Raw genomic sequence first — 21,910 nt, 5'->3', positions numbered from 1 at the left:
CTTGTGCTCCTGTTGATCTAGCTTAACCGCTGCTTTGATGCCAGCAATTGGATTTGTAATGTTGAGGACGTTCTGAGGGAGTTGCCCATGGGGGACATGGCCTGATGTATCCACTAATATACCTGATATTGTTAAACATTTTCAAAATCTGTTCGTGAGCTTCAGTGTCTGGGTATTGTGGCCCACGAGGATAGTTTGAGCCTTGATTGGTTAAAAGGTACATTTGGGGGATTGGACCACAATATTCTCCGTTGGTTGCTTGCATTATTGATTATTTTTGTGCTTATTATAGTTTTAGTTTCTCTTTTTCGCTCCTTTTGTACTCAAATGCTTGTAAGGTCTCGTATGTGACAGGCTGTGACCAAGGGGTGGAATGTAATGGAGGATTTAGACCAGCTTATGCAAGAAGGGGTGCAGTTGCATCAGAAGACATTATCCAACTTCCACCATGAGGCCCAGAGATGTCTTTTGTTGGTCGCAGACTGTCAGGAGACCTTGAAGATAATTAAATCATTTGTTCAAAGAGATAAGATCTGAAGTAAACAACCTTTGGGTAATATCAGCCATGGTCTCACTGCTGAAGTTTGAGGCTCTACAAGAGGTGGCAACATCTCTCAGCAAGAGTCCAGCTAACGTTCCGGTCGAGAGAGGTGGAGAAGCTGCTACCGACTCCCCGACAACCTACTACAAGTGTGCAGTCATTGCCTCGCTTCGGCAGTTGGGACCAGTCCAGCCGTTGATCAGTATAATTGGGAAGGGCTTGCATATTGTAGTGTGAATTCAACTTTAGATTTAGTAATAAAGCCTTGTATAAACTGAACTGCTCTCGGTGTGTGTGTCTATTTTCTTTTGGTAGCTCAAACACTGTGACCAATCTAAAATGATCAAAATGAGAGGTATAAGTTTACTGAAGACATTGACTATAACCACATTCAAGACCAATCCAACACAGAATTTCTTCTTCAGAAAACTGTTTTCTCCTGTGGTGTCACCTTAAAATGGCCCCTGAGCAAAACTGTGTATTCAGTCTTAATCTGTTGGTCACATGGTCTCTGCACCCAGGTTTTAGGGACACTGCCTTGCTGCTCTATAAATGTATCCAATTTAGAAATGTGATGTCTTCAGACTTCCAGCTCAGTTTCACAGACACTCCAAAGCCTGAAAAGTGTGTTAAATCTGTTCACTTAAAGTGACAGTCCCTCACAATATATTGAAAAAAAAACAGAAAAATGGGAGCATGTAACATCCAAAACCTGGTTCAGGCATGACCTGACTGAATGGTGATGCAGATTGAACAAGATGATTCAGCCACACTTGCTCATGTTGCTTATGTTCTGTTGACGGTAGTATCTCAGATGGTTTTAACACACAGTGCCTTATTTTATCTTGCAGGATGCTGGAGGACGATTTGAAGCTGAGCAGTGATGAGGATGAGAGTGAGCAGGTAAACACTGCATTGATTGCCTTGCTTCTTGCTGAAGAAGGACACAAATCCAAAAACAAAAGAACACTGAACCCGAAAGGGAAATGTTTCACCATTCAACAAGAAAAGGTTGTGCTGGAGGGTTAGAGAGGTTTAGGGAGAGATTTGGAAGCTAAAGTTGAACATGCCCATTTTCCAGCAATTGAATTTGGGGATAAAGTTCACAGATTGCAGGAATTTCAGAGATATGTTGCATTGAAGGTGGTTACAGAGATAGCTGCAATTTATCTACTTTACAGAACCATAGAACACTGCAGCACAGAAACAGACCCTTGCACCAGGACTATATCCTTCCATACTGCCCCCATACATATACTTGTCCAAATCTTTTTTAAATATTGAAATTAGGCCGCATTCATCACTTCAGCAGGTAACCCCTTCCACACTCACACCAATCTCTTCATGAAGTTCTCCCTAATATTCCCTTTAAACATCTCACCTTTCATCCTGTTACAAGCCCAAAGGACCCCGAAACCCAGCAGCAATAGACATTCACCAAGACAAGTGGATTTTAAAACAAAAGTTATATTTAATCAACTTTAAACATGAAAATAGAATCAAACTTTAACTTAACTCTATAATTAACTAACCCAAATAACCCCCCCCCCCTTCTAATTCTAAGCACATGTGTATGTAATGTCTGTAAATTTTAGAAAAATTCTTTGGTTCACAGTTCAATCTTACTTCTTCTTCCAAGTTCTCTGGTTGCAGGCAATTCTTATACTGTGCACAGAATTTAACACGTATAAAGTTCATCGGGCTTCGGTGCTCGAAAGGTAAATGTTTACTGCTTAGGAAGGTTCTTGAAGGGTTTGCAGAGAGAGATTTGTTGTTCCAGCATTTCCACATCTGAGGTACCACCATTAGTCACCTCAATGTCTCGCTGATGAAAGTTGCCCCATTAGAGTTTTCCAGATGGTAACTTCTTTCTTCAAGCTACCACAGAGTTATATTCCTCTGAAAGATAGCACTTCCAGCCATCCACTCTTCTGGAACTTTCTGTTTCCAACCAGCTCTTCCTGGCTTGCACTCTTCATCTGCTTTAGTGTCACACACACTAGCTGACTGAGAGCTTTTCCCCCCTCTCTCTCTCTCCAACTGAAACTTCCAACAAAGCCATGTGATTCACTCACTTGCAAAACCCCCACCTTCCTCAACAAACAAGAGGAGTTCTTTCTTCTGCTCAAGCTGTTGTTAGATAAACAAAACCCAGGTGTGACCTTCCTGGAAGCACCCTGCAAAAAGGTACTTGTAGCTATCCTGGCACCAGTTCATTCATTTTATGATGTCAGTTCAAGTAACACCTACTTGTGAAAGGTGCTTACATTCTCCAGAGATCTTCAATATTTCTTCAGTCTTTCAAATAAGATCTGTTTTAAAATGTGTGTATGTATGTAACCTACTCTAAATCTTATCAAAATCCCAAATATTACCAAATTCTCCAAATATTTATAATCCATTACAATCCTCATCCTTAATGGATTGTTTATTTTCATTCTACTGCTTCCTTTACAAATGTTCCAAAGAGAGGAACAGAGAATTGAAAGTGAATTAAATTCCTGAGCAATGGCTTCTGCTTTGGAGACCTGTTTCTTGGGTAGATAACCTCGGATGTGATAGTTCAGCAAAATAAAAGGCTTGAGGCTCTTCATGCATGAGAGATGCGAGCCTCAAAAGATAGGTTCTCCACCTCTCAAGACAATGGAGTTAAACCACAGACCAGCACCACCAAGAGGAAGGCCCTTCAGCATATCTTGTCCATGCTAGCATTTTTGCACTATCTTCACCTACCCAATTGGGACTGTATCCTTCTAAATCTTGCCTATTTAAAGCCTCTAAAACATAGTAATTGTATCTGATTCCACCACCTCCTCTGGCAGCCATCAACCATTCTCAAAAAAGAAACACCCCTCAGATTCCCCTCAAAAATCCCTTTTTTCATTTATGCCACTTTTTTCATACCCCTTCCAGGAAAATGTTTGATTATCCACCCCATCCATGCCTCTCATAAACTTATCCATTTACCCTTCAGCCCCTTTCACTCCATTGAAAACAAGCCTAGCCTATCCATTCTCTCACTATAACTGAAGTATTCCAATCTAGGGAACATCCAATGTCAGGCAAGAAAAAGATGATGCCACACCACCTTGCTCCAACCTGCCCCATGATGGCTTGGTGACTGCATTATTTACCACAGATGGCACAGTTGGCATAGCGCTTAGTGCAACACCTTTACAATGCCAGCGATCAGGACTGGACCGGGATTCAAACACCGCGCTGTCTATAAGGAGTTTTTGCATTCTCCCCATGTCTTCATGGGATTTCTCTGACGGCACTGGTTTCTTTCCACTGTTCAAATCATTCCAGGGCGTAGGTTAATGGAGGGTAAATTGGGTGCCACAGACTCATGGGCTGAAATGGCCTGTTACTGTGCTATATGTCTAAATTTTTTTTGAAATGTAAAAAGACCATTCTTCCATAGACATAAGTTCAAATCCAAATATAAACCTGGAGATTTTAAAAATATGTGGCTATGAATAGCAACTGTGACCATGGAACAATCAGAATGTCATGAATCCCTCCTGGGTTGCTAATTGGAGAAGGATATCTGCCGACCTTGCCTGTCTGTGACTTTAGATTCACCATTAGTATTGATTCTTAGCTGCCTCCTGCATTTAAATTTAAATTTAGACATACACCATGGTAACAGGCCTTTCCAGCCCACAAGCCCTTGCTACCCAAATACCCTAATTAACCTACAAACCCCTGTACATTTTGAAAGGTGGGAGGAACTCAAAGCACCCTTAGGAAATCAACACTGGCACAAGGAGAATGTAGAAAGTCCTTGCAGACAATGGCAGATTCGAACCTGGGTTTCTGGTGCTTGCAGTGCCGTCCTGTCCTCCCCCCCCCCCCCCCCCACCCCCACCATGGGGGTTTATGGGCAATAGATGCTGGATTACCTGCAACATCCACGTTGCTTAATTGGAAATATGAATGCATAAATCCACCCTGTCCCTCATACATTTCATATCTCCGCACCTGCATTTATTTGTCTCCACTTGGATATCCAGGACCTTCTGGAAGGGATGAATAATGAGGTACCTTTGAGGTACCTCCTTGTATTCCTTTGGCAATCTATCCATTCCTTGGCCCCTGATAGTCTCAGTAGAGACCAACCTTTTGAACCAGACAACCTCAAGCACAATTAGAAACAAAACAGAAACGCAGTTCTATCTTAAAGGAATTTGGCAAAATTGGCAATTAGTGGCTTGTGCTCAAAGCAATGGCCTATTCCATGTGGCTTAGCTTACCCTGAGTGTGGAACCACAGCAGCAACATTTAGACATGCCCATTAATATACTGAGATATTCCAAGGCCCCACCCTGGATCATTATCAAAATATTATTATCATTATATCAGGAAACATTAGAGTGGAAAGTTTTTTCAAAAGTTTTAACTCATATAGTAGTGGCGGAGAGGGATGCAAAGGGTCGGAGAGATTAAGAAAAGGATTCTAGAATTTAACGACTTCCTGATCTGGCCCCAGTTCAACATAGTGACGACGATCCTCTCCAAACTTTCCACTTGTAAATTAGTGGAAGGTGCAGTAATCCAGGAAACTTCCATTCTCTCAGTGTGCAAAGATATCTGGCAACAATTCCCAGTTTCAGAGAAGCTTTGATTTTAATTGGTGACTGTTAAATCCTGCAAAAAGGTTCAGATTCAACTCTCCCTGTAAGGAGTTTGTATGTTCTCCCTGTGACCATGTGGGATTCGTCCATGTGCTCCAGTTTCCAACCACATTCCAAAGGTGTATGGGGTTAGTCGGTTAATTGGTCACATGGGTGCATTTGGGTGGCATGGGCTTGTGGGCTAGAATGGCCTCTGGCTGGTCTATCTCTTAATTAAAAAATGATTTAAATTAAAGATATAGTACTTCAAGTTTTGTGTTATAAGGGGAAATGCCACTAACTCTCTTAACAATGAACCTCAAGGTGTTCTGCGTATATGTGAATAACAGAAGGATGATGAGAGAAAGGTGGGGCTGCTAAAGGATAAAGGAGACAACATGTGCCTGGTTGAGGAGGTCCAAAATGAATACTTTACTTGATCCAGTTGTGCTTCGAATAGAACAGACTTGTGTACTGGACAATGTTGAGATCAAGGAGGAGGAATTGTTGGATCTCCTTAAAAATATTAAGATTGTTAAGTCCCTGGGGCCAGACACGATCTACCCCAGGTTGCTGTTGGAAATAGCTGGGACAATGGTTATGATCTTTGAGTCCTCTTTGGCCATAGGGGAATTGCTGGAGGTTTGGAGAATGGCAAATGTGGTCCCCTTGTTTTAAACAAAAGGTAATAGGGATAATCCTGGGAATTTTAGATTCATGAGTCTTACATCAGTGGTGTGCAAACTACTGGAGAGGTTTCTTAAGGATAGGATCTTTGTAGATTTTAGTAAGGTATTTGACAACGTCCCCCATGAGAGACTCATTCAGAAAGTCATGAGGCATGGGATACATAGAAACTTGGCTGTGTGGATAAAATAAAAATTGGCTTGCATGTAGAGAAAGCAGAAAGTAGTAGTGGATGTCAGTGACTAGTGGATTTCTGCAGGGATCTGTACTGGGACCCCTGCTCTTTGTGATTTTTATAAATGTTTATGAAGAGGTTGAAAGATGGATCAATTAAGTTTATGGATTATATGAAGGTTGGAGGAGTCGAAGATGGTGCTGAAGGTCGCTGAAGGTTACTAAAGGATAGTAACAGAGTTGGGCAGAAAAGTGGCAGATGGAGTTAAGTGTGAGGTGATGCAGTTTGGAAGTTCAAACCAGAAGGCTGAGGACAGGGTTAATGGTTGGTTACTTAAGAATGTGAATGAACAGAGTGACCTTGGGGTCCAAATCCATACATCCCTCAAGGTTGCCGCACAGATTAATAGGATAGTTAAGAAGGCCTATGGATGTTGGATCTCATTAATAGGGAGATTGTTCGAGTCGAGAGGTCATCTTACAGCTCTTCAAATCTCTGGTGAAGCCAACTTAGAATATTGTGTTCTGTTCTAGTGACCTCATTATAGGAAAGATGTGGAAGCTATGGAGAGGGTGCAGAGGAGATTTACTTCGATGTTGCCTGGATTGTAAAGTAGGTCTTATGAGGCAAGGTTAGCAGAGCTGGGACTTTTCTCTTTGGAGCAAAAAACGATGAGAGGAGACTCAATAGATGTCTATAAGATTCTGAGAGGCAGAAACAGGGTGGGCAGCCAGTGACTTTTTTTTCCAAGCAAACACCAGAGGAGATATGTACAAAGTGAAGGGAGGGAAGCTTAGGGGATATATCAGGGGTGTTTTATTTTTACACAGAGAGACGTGGGTGCCTGGAATGCCTTGCCAGGGGAGGTGGTGGAGGCTGAAATATTATGGCAATTTAAGAGTCTCTCAGAAACATGGATAGAAGAATAATAGAGGGTTATGAGGCATGAAGGGTTTAGTACATTTTTTTTGGAAGGAATATATGGATCGGCACAACATCAAGAACCAAAGGGCCTGTAGTGTTCTATGTTCTAATGCACAATTAAAAAGAACAAGGCTTTCATTGGTTATTTCTGAGAAGCTACCAAATGGACTTTGTAACATAAGCTATTTACAATGGCTGTGAGAACTATACAAAATGATTTTTAATTTTCTTTGTGACTTATTATGGAACCACAGTTGATAGAAAATCGATGAACAGGTCTGAAATCTATTCCTTGTTGATTGCAAAGAACTTGCAGTTGATTCTTGCTGTTTTTTTTAACAGTTGTCTGGACACAGTGCTTGGGCCAGTGATCTTAATGCAAATGAGCACACAGACCCATAACCTTGTTCACATGTCATCATCTCGTCATCCCAGCAGAATGCCCAATAAATATCAATCGAACACACACTCAAGGGTTGTATGTATTTCATCTCAAGGACCTGCAGTACTTTAGGGTTTGAAAAAGAATACACTACCCATGGTAAATTGGAGATAACTGTCAGCTTTGAAGATCTAAGGAGGACATAAATCAATTTAATTACAGTCAGCATCTGTTCTTATAATTTTACTGTAATTCAGCTAGATCTTGCAGGCTTCCTCTCACTGTAATGACTGCCAACTGAAGAATTTAAAGCATTCCTTTTCCAAATGTTTATGTGACATGTCATTAGCCCAATAGAGAATGCTGTGGGCACAGATCACTCGTGAATAGATGTATGGAAGTGACATTTCAGGTCAGTCTCCCAATGAGGAAATGATTGAACTTGACATTGACATTAGATTTATACAGAAGGAACAAATCAGAGATTAGTCACCATTTAATGACTGGTGTGTAACACTACTATTCCCGTGTTTATGAAAATTACATTAAAAGGTAAGGGAAGTCAGACAGCTGTGTCTCAATTGGGTTTAATTTGGGCAGCACAGTTTGTGCGCTGTCTGTAAGGAGATTGTACATTCTCCTCGTGACCACATGGGTTTTCTCCAGGTGCTCCAGTTCCCTCCTATCTCCAAAAACATACAGGGTTATTTGGGTGTAATTGGGTGCCACAGATTTCATGGGGCAAAATACCTTTTCCAAAATTAAATTAAATTCTCGGCTAGCACATTAGTTCTTTGCCACTGGAGACATGCGAGACAGAAAATGCAGACCATGAAGAGCTCAGGTCCACAACATCGGTAATATATCTTTAACTCCTGTGGACCCTGTGAGATCTGCTGAGTTCCTCCGGCATTTTTGTGGACAAGAATGGAACTGGTAGATGGGGAATATTGAAAGCAAGTAGAGGAGGGGGGGCTCTTTAAAAGACATTTCCTAAAATTTCATTGTCAGCTGAAACATTCATTTCTGTTAGGTGTTGAACAATTTGTAGTGGGGGGGGGGGGTTAGAGGTCAGTCATACTGAGGCTGGATTGAGGTGTTAATCCTAGCATTGCAACTTTGGATTTCACTGGATCAGCAGCTAGCTGAGAATTAGCCACTCAGAAATATTAAGTCTTTAAGACATTAAGCTTGCAGAACTCAAGATGATTTTATTCTCCAAATAGTGCTTATTTGGCTCTGAGCCATTTAACAATGGCACTTCACAATTTTAAATACAGAAAACAATAAACTGAGATCTTGGAATTATGTCCAATAGGCAACGATAATTGTATTCAAATATACAAGTGCCAACAATTAACCACTCATCTCTATTTCACCTTTGTTGATAATCCTTTTGATTTTTGTGGGATAACATTGCTGCTCTTTAAAACTCTGGTTAGACCACACTTGGAATATTGTGTTCAGTTCTGGTTGCCTTATTACAGGAAGGATGTGGAAACTTTTGAGAGGGTGAAGAGGAGATTTGGCAGGATGTTGCCTGGTTGGAGAATGTCTTATGAGGCAAGGTTGACAAAGCTAGGGCTTTTCTTGATGGAATGGAGCAGGATGAGACATGACTTAATAGAGGTCTGAAAGATTATGAGGGGCATAGATAGGGAGGACAGCCAGCATCTTTTTCCCAGTGTGAGACCAGAAAACACCAGAGGACATTTGTACAAGGTGAGGGGAAGAAACTTTCGGTGAGATGTCAGGGGTAACTTTTTATACAGAGAGTAGTGGGTAAATGGAATACATTTGCCTGGGGTGGTGGTGAAGACAGGTTCGACAGGAACATTTAAAAGATTTTTAGACAGGCAAGAAAAATAAACTGTTAAGGGTGTGAGGTAGGGGAAATTTAGTTTTTTGAGTCGTTTTACATAGGTCGCACAACATCAAGGGTCGAAGGGCCTGTACTGTGCTGTAATGTTCTATGCTATGTTAGTGTGCATGGCATATATCTTTATTTTGCAGTTGTGAAGACTTGGGGTGCAATTTTAAAGTCACTACAACTCAATATCCTTTAGTCCTTCAAGGTATTAATGTCCTCCTGTTTCTACCCAGCTTCCCGTTTCCTCTTTTCCTTCAGCCCAATAAAAATTCAATTGGTGTGTTTCAACTATCATATGATTATAAATGGAAAGGAAAGGTCAACCGATCAAAGCTTCTTTCTTGTAACATGACTTAGAATATAACAGCGTACAAGGAGACTTTGAATGACTTTTTTCATTTTTCTCATAACCCTAAAAAGAAAGCCTGATACAATGGTGACTTACACCTTGAGGAATAATTCCCAGCACAGCAAAGAGCCCAGAAGTTTATGATGTGCAATAAATTAGATCTTCATGAGTATACATGGGTCTTGATTGAAGATTTGACTTCAGCTGTTAATGGTGAAGATGATTGGAGAGGTTTATTTTCCCAGCTGATGGATCAGATTTAGTGATCAAAGGATAATCATTACTGTGCAAAACTGAGTAAAGATTGAATGAAGGCGATGGTTAAGCAACCTTGAACTGCATTTAGTTAGAAGCATGTCCCCTGGTATTAGTCATCCAAAAAGTCTAAAATGTGACAGGTTAATTGCACTTAGGTAAACTACTGTCTGAAATCTATCCAGTAATATGGCAGTTTCATGAAATAAACAGTGCTTTCCGAATTGCAGTCAGATAGCAGGCTGTTAAAATGATTTGATGGACTACATTTTTAGAAGCATTGAGGCAGCATGCCTCCTGGCCGTGTTGCTTAGCAACATTTTAATTCAAGAAGGATCAAAAAAGACAAAATCTCTATGGAGTTGGAAACAGAAATGAGACTGCAGTTGACAGATGATATGAGTTGTTTCATGTAATATACTGTGAAGATCACTGAGTTCTTTCATGAATGATAAATGGACTGTACACAGATCAATGGGTTCTGCAATAAACTGGAACCATGGTCCATATCTGAGGCAGCAAAGGTTGAGTAATCGGGAAGGACCAGAAGATTTGGTTATTGAAACGGTTCCTGTTTGTTTTTTTATTGTGTGAATAGAAATAACCGCCAAAACATGAAGGTCTCATTTCCCTTTCGAATAATGTTGTAGCATCAACTACACCTAACATTTCAGTTTGAGTTGTATCCACCAACTTCCAAAGTAAGGATATCACAGTTAACCGACCTATATCTGCCATAATTTCAAGGCAAAATCACATCAGGAGAATGACAGCAATAAATGCGTAATGGAACCATAGAATTCTGCAACACAGAAATAGGCCTTTCAGTCCATCTAGTCCTTGCACCCAGACCATAGCTCTCCCATCAATGTCCAAGTTCAATATCAAAATCGAGCCCACTTCAGCTGGCATCTCATTCCACACTTTCATCATTCTCTGCATGAAGAAGTTCCCCTTAATGTTCTTGAGAAATATTTCACCCAGTTCATGTCTCACCCAATCTCAGCATCATCTACAGTGAAAGCCAATTGTTTTGTCTCTCAAGATGTGGAAATGCAGTTGGAATTCAGATTCCCAGATATTGATATATGTTTTTTTTTTAAATCACTGGAGCAGAACCAGTAGTCTTTATCGGTCTTGGAAATCACTGGAATTCAGTCATATTTGTACTTTACATTGGCACTCATGGCTTATAAACATTTTTGCACATAAACATGATGGGAAGGAGGGCTTGATCGTAGGCCAGGTAGTGTACTGAGTCTTCTACTGGTGAATAAATGAATCCATGGATCATCTACTGAGCCAATGAAATGAAAGACTAACTGGTGGTGAGGGAGAAGAAAAGAAGTTGAAATTAGGATCAAATTTGAGGCAGAAAGGGAAGTAGTGAAACATGAAAGTCTGCCCACACTATGATTGTAGTGAAAACTCAGAAATGCTAGAGGAACACAACAGGTCTTACAGCATCCATAGGAAATAAAGATATATAACCAATGTTTCGGGCCTGAGCCCTTCCTCGGGTAGTAAAGAAAAAAAGGAAGGATGAAAATGAAGAGATAGAACACAAAATAAGGAAAAGTAAACCATCCTTTGCATATTGGAACCTGCAAGAGTGAGAGTTACCCAAGTTTCTTCCTGTGCTGTTGATCATAATGAACTATTAATTAGCACAATTAGGAAAGTCCTTATCATACAAATTACATCCTACCTGAATTGTTTCAGTGATTATCATGAGGGTGTAAATCTAGCTGTTCAGTAAATTTTGGTGAGGTTGGATTTTTTTTTCTGTCTTTTATCGCAAATTGTTCACCATTTATAGAGAATAACAACTCATGCTTTCAATCTTCGTCACTGAAAATTGCTGTCTTTCTAAACAAACTAATATTGGCAAATGATTTGAACACAGTAATTTTCACAGCAATTTCTTTGTTGTTAAGATTATCTCTTTCATATATTTTGCTCGGCTAGGACATTCTCTCATCTTGTAGTAGAACCAAAAAAAAGAATGCCCTTGGTTAAATTCAAGAGAACATCATATGCAAGTTCTGACAGATGTGCCCACACACAACATGAGCCTTTGACTCACTGGGACTGTGTTTTGAAATCTTCCAATGAAATTCAAAGTTGTTCTTCAGGCAACATTTAGTTTGCATCAGTGATTCCATAAATTTTGTAATTGTAAATGGGTTACATTTCTGGAGCTTTGCACAGAATAATGACAAAGAAGGCCATTCTGTCTCTCAGCTCCATTCCAGCTCTCAGATGAGGGTTGAACCAAGGTCCCTGGAGCTTCCTTATTGCTATGGCACTCTGTGGTCTTGCCATTTCTGACAGGTCAGGAATGAAAGGGCAGATCCTGCTATTTCAGAATGATTCTGGGCCCACAGTACAGCTGAATGAAGGAAAGCTTTCCTACAATGTCCTGACAAAGCCTACTGCTATCTTGATTCAAAATGGTTTACCCCTTATCCTCAGTCTGTGATCCCTCGTTTAGGAGATCCCCAACGTTCTCCCTGCATCTTATTTGTCAGAATTTCATTTCTTGCCTCTCCTTCTAAATTCCAAAGTGTATAACCCCTGTCAATCTAATATTTCTTCATATATTTACCCTGCCATCTTAGTGATCAGTCTGGTGACTATTCCCACAATTGGTAACATGATAAATGGTGGACAAATTACATTATCAGTGCCCATAGTAAGAGGAATAGTGTTCAGAAAACTGCTGATAACTCCCTGCCTTTCTTTGAAATAGATCTATGGGATTTTAAGCAGTCATGTGATTGGAAGGTTCAACACTTGAACTTCTCTAGAAGATAGCATCTTGGACTCTGCAGCACACCCTCAATACTGAACAGGCATCAGCCTGGAGTTTAGGGCTTAGGTTGTGACAGTAACTGTGATGTTTGTTGGATAAATGGAGATCTTGTCATGCTTTTTCAGACTACCCTGTGGTCAATCTGCCTCTGAATACTGAAGCACTAAATTATTGAACAAGTTGCAACAAATCCTTGTATTTTTCCCCTCTCAAACTGATGGCTTTTTTTTCGTACTTTCAGGCAGAAAAAAGCAAGATCCGACCCATTGCTGTAAAGTAAGTTCACTTTTATGTGTTTGTATTTTTTTTAAACTGGTGATCAATAAATGAAATATTGGTTGTGTTGTGGGGAAGAAGGTGGGGGATATTTATGTTCATTAAGCTCCTCAGGTAAGCGATTATACCAGCATGACATTACAATCTACCCATGGCAACCCAGAGGGCAAATGTTTAAAGCTGCAATAAATTAGCCAATTCAATACAGCACCATTTGTGCTTTGTTTCCAATAACACTTATTCAGCATATTTATGCAGCAAGCTCAACCTACTTCAAACCAATTTTGTTATTCGCCTTAAACGAGCTGTAATGGTCATAAAAAATAATAATCTTCAGGGCCCCAATAAATAAACACACAAGTATTCACATGGCAAGGGCTTTGACGTAATGTGACAAGCCATTAAATATCCTGTAAATTGATCCAATCCTATTGGCAATTCAAAATAGTGACAGTCCAACACTTGCTATTCTTCATTTAAGACACTATCTGCCACATTGTATGCGGGGCAGGATTGCTATTTTTTTTGGCATTGTAGGAGGTTAGTTAGCCCATCAACTCTATATTAGACCTCAGAACAATTTCCCATTGATTGCTCTCTAATCTATTTTCTCTCACATGCTCACCAACTCCAACAAATTTTCTTGCGAACCTCCTACACTAGTGGTCATTTAGAGGAGTCAATGAACCTACTTACAATGTGAAAACAGGCCCTTTGGCCCAACATGTCAATACCGACCAAACTTTCCCACCTACACTCATCCCACCCTCTTGTGTATGGCCCATGTCCCTCCAGCATTTCTGTATTTTTATTAACATCCAATCCACGTATCCATCCAATTGTTTCTTAAATGTTGCAACAGTACCTGCCTCGACCACCTCCTCTGGCAGCCCATCCCATAGACTCACTGCCCTCTGTGTAGAAAAGTAACCCCTTAGGTTCCTATTATATCTCTCTCTCTCACCTTAAACCTTTGACCTCCTGTTACTGATTCTCCTACTCAGGGCAAAAGAATCTCTGCATTCACCTGATCTATTCCTCTCATGATTGTGCATTCTTCTCCTGCACTTCAAGGAATAAAGCCCTAGCCTGCTCAATCTCTCCCTATAGCTCAGTCCTAGAGACTCCTGCAGCCTCTCCAGCTTGACAACATCTTTTCTGCAGCATGGTGACCAAAAATGAACACAACCCTCTAAATGAGCCCACACCATGGACTTATACAACTGCAACATGATCACACAACTTCTATACTCGATACTTTAATGAAGACCAATATGCCAAAAGTCTTTTTGAACTATTTACACATGACACCCATTTTCAAGGTACTATGTACCTATACTCCTTGATCCCACTGCTCTACAGCACTGCCCATATCTATTACCATCCACAGTGTGGGAGAGAATCCTGCGGTCACAAGGAGAATGAACAAACTCCTCACGGGATAACTCTCAAAGTTAAGATCAAGCTCGGTTGATCTGCCATAGCAGACAGATGAGATTTGATGGTAAAAACACTCCTCATCAGTTACTTGCAAGAACATTGGTTGTCATTACAGCCACTACCAAATATTTACTTCCAAAGATGCAAATGTACAGACATTAGGCTGAATACAAACAGCACGTAAAGGTGCTTGAAAGAGTTGACTAAAAAACGTTGTTTTCCCGCTTGGGGAATCTTTTAGGCATTGTTTTAGAATATTTAGAACATAGAACATTACAGCACAGTACAGGCCCATCAACTCTCAATGTTATGCCGACCTATTTAAACCTACTTAACAATGTAATCCTTCCCTACCTCACACCCATAAGTATATTACTTGCATCTATGTGCCTACTATATCTAAGAGTTTTTTAAATATACCAGCCTCTATCACCATCCCTGGCAATGCATTCCAGGTGCCCACTACTCTCTGGGTAAAAAACTTACCCCTGACTTCTCCCCTAAACTTTTCTCCCCTCACCTTGCACAGATGTCCTCTGGTGTTTGCTACTGTATTCACAGGAAAAAGGTGCTGGCTGTTGACTCTATCTATAAATCTCCTAATCTTGTAGATTACAGAATTTAACATGGAAATAAATTGGAATTTCTTTCCCAAAAGAATCCTGAATCTGGGAAATTCTCTATCCCAGTCCAAGCTGAACCATTGAACATATTCAAACGAAGTCAGGCAGATATGCGCACTTCAGGAGAATCAAAAATGAAACTGAGTCAAACTAAGACCAAGATCAGGTCAACCATTCTCTTGTTGAATGGTGGAGAAGATTGCAGAAACTGTGTGGCCAAAAACAATGCTTGTTTCTGATGTTTAAAAGGATTGAAAGAGTGCAGAGATAATTGATAAGGATGCTGCAAAATATGAGTTGTAGGGAAAGGTTGAATAGATTAGGACTTTATTCTTTGGAGCGTCAGAGAATGAGAGAAGATTTGATAGAGGTATACAAAAGGAAAGCAGGCCTTTTCCACTGATGTTAGGTGAGTCAGGAACAAGAAGACATGGGTTAAGGGTGAAAGGTGTAATGTTTAAGAGAAACAATAGAGTGAACTTAATTCAGCGGATGGTGAGACTGGAACGAGCTGCCAGCAGAGGTGATGGATGCAATACAATTTCAGTATTTGAGAGAAAACTGGATGGGTGCATGCCTATGGTCCGAATGCAGGCTGATGGGACCAGAGCAGAATAAATTATTCAGGTTGGACTCGATGGGCTGAAGAACCCATTTCTGCTATGCAGTGTTCAATGGTTCTATGCTCTGACACTCTTTTCTTCATAATTCTTGCATATGTTACTGAAGACAAAAATGAATTTAGCTTCAATGTATCTATGAAAAAGCACATCATCAATGGCATCTCAATGGTTCTGGCCACACCTCTGGAGCAAAATGAACAGTATATGCTTCAGTTCTGAGTCAAGATTAACTTGAACTGCAGATTGAGTGTTCATTTTTCTCCAGTGATGCTGATTTCCTTCAACAAATTGTGGCCATCAGCTTTAGACAGTGTGAGATCCATTCCAAAGTCTGATTACAGAAGGAAAGAAACTGTCCTTGAATCTCAAAGTCCCTGTGTTTGTTCTGTGTTCTCTTTGTTGAACAATGACCCAATATGTACTGTTTCCCATTCCTCAAACATCACTCATATATCCATAGACACTTTGGCAGAATGTGGAAAGGCCACTTCAATTTCATCCCCTCTTTAATATATCAAGGGATTCCTGGTGGAAAATAATGGAAATGGGTCCAAGGCCAATTACTGTTGCTGGGAATTTATTTCAATTAATTAACAGCCATTTGGACTGTTCCCAGAGAGAGAGAGTATAAGTCCATGGTGTGGGCTCATTTAGAGGGTTGTGTTCATTTTTGGTCACCATACTGCAGAAAAGATGTTGTCAAGCTGGAGAGGCTGCAGGAGTCTCTAGGACTGTTTATTTTTTATTTTTTTAAAGAATATCCTGCTATGGTTGGGAATTGTTTTATTCTAATGACCATGTAATATCCTGAGTGCAAAAGGTGGTCTGGAAAGCCTAGGGTTTGTATCCATGACAGGGATATATTTATATTGAAAAAAAATATTCTGACTTAAGTGCCCTGGAGGTAATTTTTATTCTTAAAAAATAATAATACTGATAATTCACCCAATCCTAATTTTGCTTCTCTTTCCTTTATTTTTACTATTTACTCCAATGCATTGTTCATATTCAAGTTACTGATATTCAGTCTCACAAAGTCATACCTATCATCTCTCTGTCCTTTGTCCACAAGTCTGTGGAATGTAGCATGACCTTGGAGTATTGAATGTTGAGAAATAAACTCAAATTGCCAGATCCTTTATTGTTAAGGACTCGAGTTTTATTGTTTGAAAACATATTGATTAAAAAAAAGTGCAGATCATGATTCAAGTATTAGGCTGCTCGATGGAAATCAAAGAATTGGGTTAAAAACAAACTGCTGGGGGAACTCAGCAGATCCGTGGAGGAAAATGGGCAGTCAACATTTCAAGTTGCAAATTTCCAGCGCCTGAAGTCTCTTGTGTGTCCAAAGGGTTGGGTTAAAATGGCATTGGGTGCATTGTACTCCAGGGGTCAATTCAAGACCATTTTTCCTTGGCAAAAGCAGATGGTCTCAAGTTCAACTTGTGAATCTGTGTTCAAACTGAAATGCAGGAGGAACAAACAATGTTAGAGGATCCAGGATCCCAGGTGCAGCTAATTGGATTGGCTGGAGAGGTGGCAAGACTAGTTTAACTTGGAGAAACATGAAGTAAGGCATCCTGGAAGAATGTAGTCATTGGAAGGGCGGGGAAGAGTTTGGATATACAGAGAGACACAATTAGGGTGTTAGAAATATAATTCCCCAGATGTAAAAGAATAGGTTGATAAAAACAGTTTTTTTTTTGTTATTTCTAAATATTATTAAACAAGAAATGATAAATCTACACAAAATATTGTTCATGTCTCAGTTTAGACAATCATGAGGAGTTTTGTAGCAAGCCAACTAGATCAATAGACTAGAAGACAAATGAGCAGAAATTGGCCATTCAGTCCATTGAGTTTGCCCTACCATTTAATCACGAGCTGAACCATTTTCTCACTCAGCCCCATTGCCCGCCCTTAACATTGTAATGCAAAACTTATTTTATGAGATGATTGTGAGGTCCCAGAGATATATTCACTATAAATTCTCACTAGGACTACTACATTTACAAGTTCTTCTCTCCACAGATGCTGCCTGACCTGGTGGCTATTTCTAGCAGTCTAATAAGGCAGATAGTAGATTATACAAAACAAGCAAAATTTTGAGAGCACAGAGAAAGATTATTTCATGCATAAGCACTGCAATTAAAAGGATATTGAGTGAAGTTGCACGTACAGGCCAATGGGAATGGAACTGAGTAGTGGAAATAACTTTACATTTTGTTAGACAAGGGTCCACTTTTATTCTACTTTGTAAATGTAATAATAATGTGTGCGTGTAAATTCATCTAAGAGATTCTTGTTCACACGTGGATCAGTCAATCAGCATGACCTGGTTTCCATCACATGGTCAGCATTGGTGGGGCTAAATCACTCCACCACCATATCATCTTCAACCTCCAATTCTTCCTCCAAGCCATCACACTAAAACCTGCCCGAATGTTGTTTAGTGTTAATTTCTGTTTGACAATTTTTCAAATAAAACATTTCAGGATTTTTATAATGTTAATAGCCCTGTATAAATGCAATATTTTTTTAAAATCACCACCTAGTGAGCCGTAACTGTTAATTTTTTTGACAAATTTGCTTTCAGCACTGTTGACAGGAGGAAGGCAGAAACATTCCTGATAGGGAAGGATTGAAGCAGGACTTAGGTATTGCAAACACTGATAATGGGACAAGGCCATCTACAAACAACCATGCAACACTGAGGGAAGGTGAATTTTGAGGGTGCGTTCACCTAAGCTACTGACATACAATTTCCATGTTTCTGTTTACAATATCTGTGGCAAGAGCATACAGGTAAAAGCAGCTATCTCTTGCATTCTGCCCAAACGGAGCAATCAGGAGGAGAAAAGCAAAGTAGATACTAGAGATGCCTTTTCATTCCTCCACTGACAGGTTCAGCCCTGGTGCTGTCTGAGTGGAGTTTGCATGCTCTCCCTGTAACTGTGTGGGTTTCCCCTGCATGCTCCAGGCTCCTCCCACATGCCAAAGGCTTCTGGGTTGGTAGGTTACTTGACCGTTTTAAACTGTCCCTGCTGTGAGTTAACGGAAATGAGGGGAGAATGCAGCACAGTTAGTGCGGAATTGCTGTAAATGGGTGCTTAATAATTCTGGTTCCCAACTTTGTGACTCAAAAACAGTTTGCAATAAGAAAATAAAAGGCATGAGGGTATTGCTTTGCATGAAGCAAGGTCAGACTGAATGGTGACACATGGGTTTAAATCATGGGCTCAAGCACAACGAGTGGAGAGAAATCTATAGTGAAATGAGTAAGGGGAAATTACAGCAGTTCAATCAATGACTCATTATTGAGTACAAAGAAACTGTCATCTTTGGTAAGGCCAGAGTCCAGTTTCTTGGAAGGGGAACATTTTAATGATAGCTTCTCATGGGGGTAGATTGAACGGAATATCCATCAAACTGCTGAGAATAGTAATGGAATAAAGAAAAAATGTAATTGTATTAGAGATGTTAAAATGACTAATTCCAATTTCACACTGTCAATTTCCTTGCATGTGTCAAGTAATGCAAACACTTGGGTTTATTGCTGCAGAACTATGATTAAATATTCTATTAATGCTTATTTTAACAAGGTGTGAAACTAAATCACGCAGTCATTGATTGGAGGATAAAATTGTTTCAGGGTCTTCATGTTGTGCTTGTCAGTCAGATTATAGGATCAATGGAAATGCTGATTTATTTAACAAGGCTAAAAATAGGGTTGTGTGGTTAACGTAGTGATTAGCGCAATGTTGTTACAGTGAAAACAACCAAGGTTTGAATCCAGCACTGTCTGTAAGGATCTTGTACATTCTCACCATGTCTGTGTGGATTTCCTTTGGGTGCTTGTATTTCCTCCCACCTTTCAAAACATACCAGGGTTTTAGGTGTAATTAGGTAGCATGGGCTCATGGGCCAAAAGGGCCTGTTACCATGCTGTTTGTCTAAATACAAAAAAAAAACTAAAATGCTAATACTCAGCTCATCAGGTCCCCAGTGAAGAGAGGAAAAACTGAGTTAACATTTCAAATGAATGGCCCTTCATCGAACTGGACTTGTCCAAATCAAAGGTCAACAGCTCAACATGTTAACACAGCTTTCGGTCTCCATAGATGCTGTCTGACCTGCTGTGAGTGTAGGGTTTGAAGACCACTGGGGGCAAACATAGATGGGACAAGAGTGTGACATTGTAGAATCAGGCAGCGGGGACCGAAAAGTGCAGATGCTGGAAACCTGAAATAAAAATGGAAAATGCCGGAAACACTCAGCAGAGCAGGCAGTATCTGTGGAGAAACAGAATTAATGTTTGGACTCCTATGATGGGATCCCAGGGTTTCAGACCTAAGATTTGAATGAGATGAAATCCAAGGAGTATAGTGTAAAGGATTCAGCCAAGGAAGCTTTGAATAGGTGACCTCTCTCTGCGAGTCAAGAACTAATCATGAAAAGAATACATTCGCTTTTCATTGTCCATCAGGTTACCTTGTGCTGCCTTCAGCTTCCCCCTCACTATCCATGAAAACAGAAATCTGCAAGGAATCAATGAAAAATATAATGAGCAGTGAAAAGCTGACTTGCCACTTGAGAAGGATTAAATTCAGCACTACTGCTTGTGTAATATCACACATATAACAATGAAGAAAAATTGTTATTTGGCCATATGTGAAAGTTTTATAAATGTAATTTGGCGAAAAGCCATAAATACTCATGAAAATTCATTGAAAACTACTTCTTACATTTGCTGGAACCAAGTCAGTAGAAACTTTTGTTGCTAAAAATAAAAATGAGGTCTCAGTTTCTACTCTGTAATACAGGAACAAAAAGGAAGCCATATAATGTAGTATAATGACAAGCTCTCTATTAGAAGGTTAACTCCAATGCTGGATGTTTTGAAGTTCTGTCTTTGCGTTAGCTTGTAAATGCTGCAGCCACATTGAGTATAGCAAGATCCCACAAGGCATAATTGAGCAAATGATCTGCTTTAAGTGCTGTCTGGGGTGTAAATACTGGGGAGAACATTGGAGAGAGGACGGTGTTTCATCAGAGTAAGATCTGAAATTTCTGTGGTCACAACAGGAGATGAGATGAGGGAGTTGATTAGGCATCAAAACTAGCAGAGGGGCCTCTAACATGTGCACCTCACCCACGGTCCAACACTGTCTTAGTATTCTTATGTGGAAGAGACTGGGTTATAACTGAAACCCATGTACTTATGGATCGGAAGAGCTATGACTGCCATTGGTCAAGCCAGGGCTGGACTTATACAGTAAATAGTAGAACTGTGGAGATTGTGGTTGAAAAAAAAGTAAAAACACACAAAATTGCTGGAGGAACTCAGCCTTCAAGAAGGACTCAGGCCCAAAATATTGGTGATATCATGCAGACTTCCTGTGGACACTGCGAGACCAGCTGAGTTCCTCTAGCATTTATGTATGTTTTTACTACAATCACAACACCAGGAGGAGAGGTACATAGTTTCCTGAAAGTGCCGACTCAAGTAGACGGGAAGGGGATGGGGGTGACAAAGGTGATTGGCATGCTTGCTTTCATTTCGGCAAGCTATTAAGTACAAAATTTGGGACATCGTAATACAGATGTGAGACAGCACTTGGACTATTGTGTGCAGAAGGATGCAGAAGATGTTCAGCAGGATGTTACAGGGACTTGAAAAATTGAGAAGGTGGATAGTTGGGTCTTTATTCTCTGAGTGTAAGAAGCCGAGTGGTGACCTTATAGAGGCATGTAAAAACATGAGGGGCATGGAAAAGTGAATGTTTTTTTTGTTCCCAGGGTAGACCATTGTAGAACTAAAGGCCATACATTTAAGGTGAGAGGGGGAAAGACCTAAAAGAAACCTTCACTTGGAAGGTAGTTGGTCCATGGATTGAGCTGTAGAAATAGGCACAGTCACAACATTCTAAAGACATTTGGACACATACATGGATAAGAAGGGTTTTGAAGGTAATGGGCGAAATGCAGGAAAATGGGACTTGCCCAGAATGTCAACTTGGTCAGCATAGAAGAGTGGGCCAAAGGGCCTGTTTCATGCAACGTGACTGTTACACTATGGAGGTGGTCAGTCTCTCTCAGGAAAAGACATAAACATATTTGTTGCACTGGTTTTGTGGTGAGGTTTCTATAGAAGGTCAGAAGATTCCTTTCTGCTTCGACTATTGCACCCAGGCATGCAGGAGTCTCGATAAGGATCCCAACCTGAAATGTTGACTGACCATTACTCCACACGGATGCTGGGTGACCCACTGAGTCCCTCCAGCATCTCATTGTTGTGTATGGTCCCATGCTGGCATGCAGCCTATTGTTTCAG

General features: G+C 40.3%; 1 protein-coding gene across 12 annotated transcripts in view; it reads left to right on the top strand.

Annotated features, from left to right (window-relative positions):
* aff2 (AF4/FMR2 family, member 2) overlaps positions 1 to 21,910 on the top strand; it is a 587,176-nt gene that overhangs the window by 431,571 nt on the left and 133,695 nt on the right. For all 12 annotated transcript variants that reach the window (XR_011343066.1, XR_011343064.1, XR_011343065.1 and 9 more), the window contains 2 exons: positions 1,393 to 1,444; positions 12,856 to 12,890. Coding sequence is in view for 8 of the 12 variants with exons in the window: in XM_069893495.1 (XP_069749596.1) it covers positions 1,393 to 1,444; positions 12,856 to 12,890 (87 nt within the window). In the remaining 4 variants the exon portion in view is untranslated. The remainder of the gene's footprint in view (positions 1 to 1,392; positions 1,445 to 12,855; positions 12,891 to 21,910) is intronic.

Source organism: Narcine bancroftii, chromosome 8 (genome assembly GCF_036971445.1).
Source record: "Narcine bancroftii isolate sNarBan1 chromosome 8, sNarBan1.hap1, whole genome shotgun sequence".
In the NCBI taxonomy this organism is placed as follows: domain Eukaryota; kingdom Metazoa; phylum Chordata; class Chondrichthyes; order Torpediniformes; family Narcinidae; genus Narcine; species Narcine bancroftii.
This window is presented reverse-complemented; position numbering and strand designations above follow the sequence as displayed.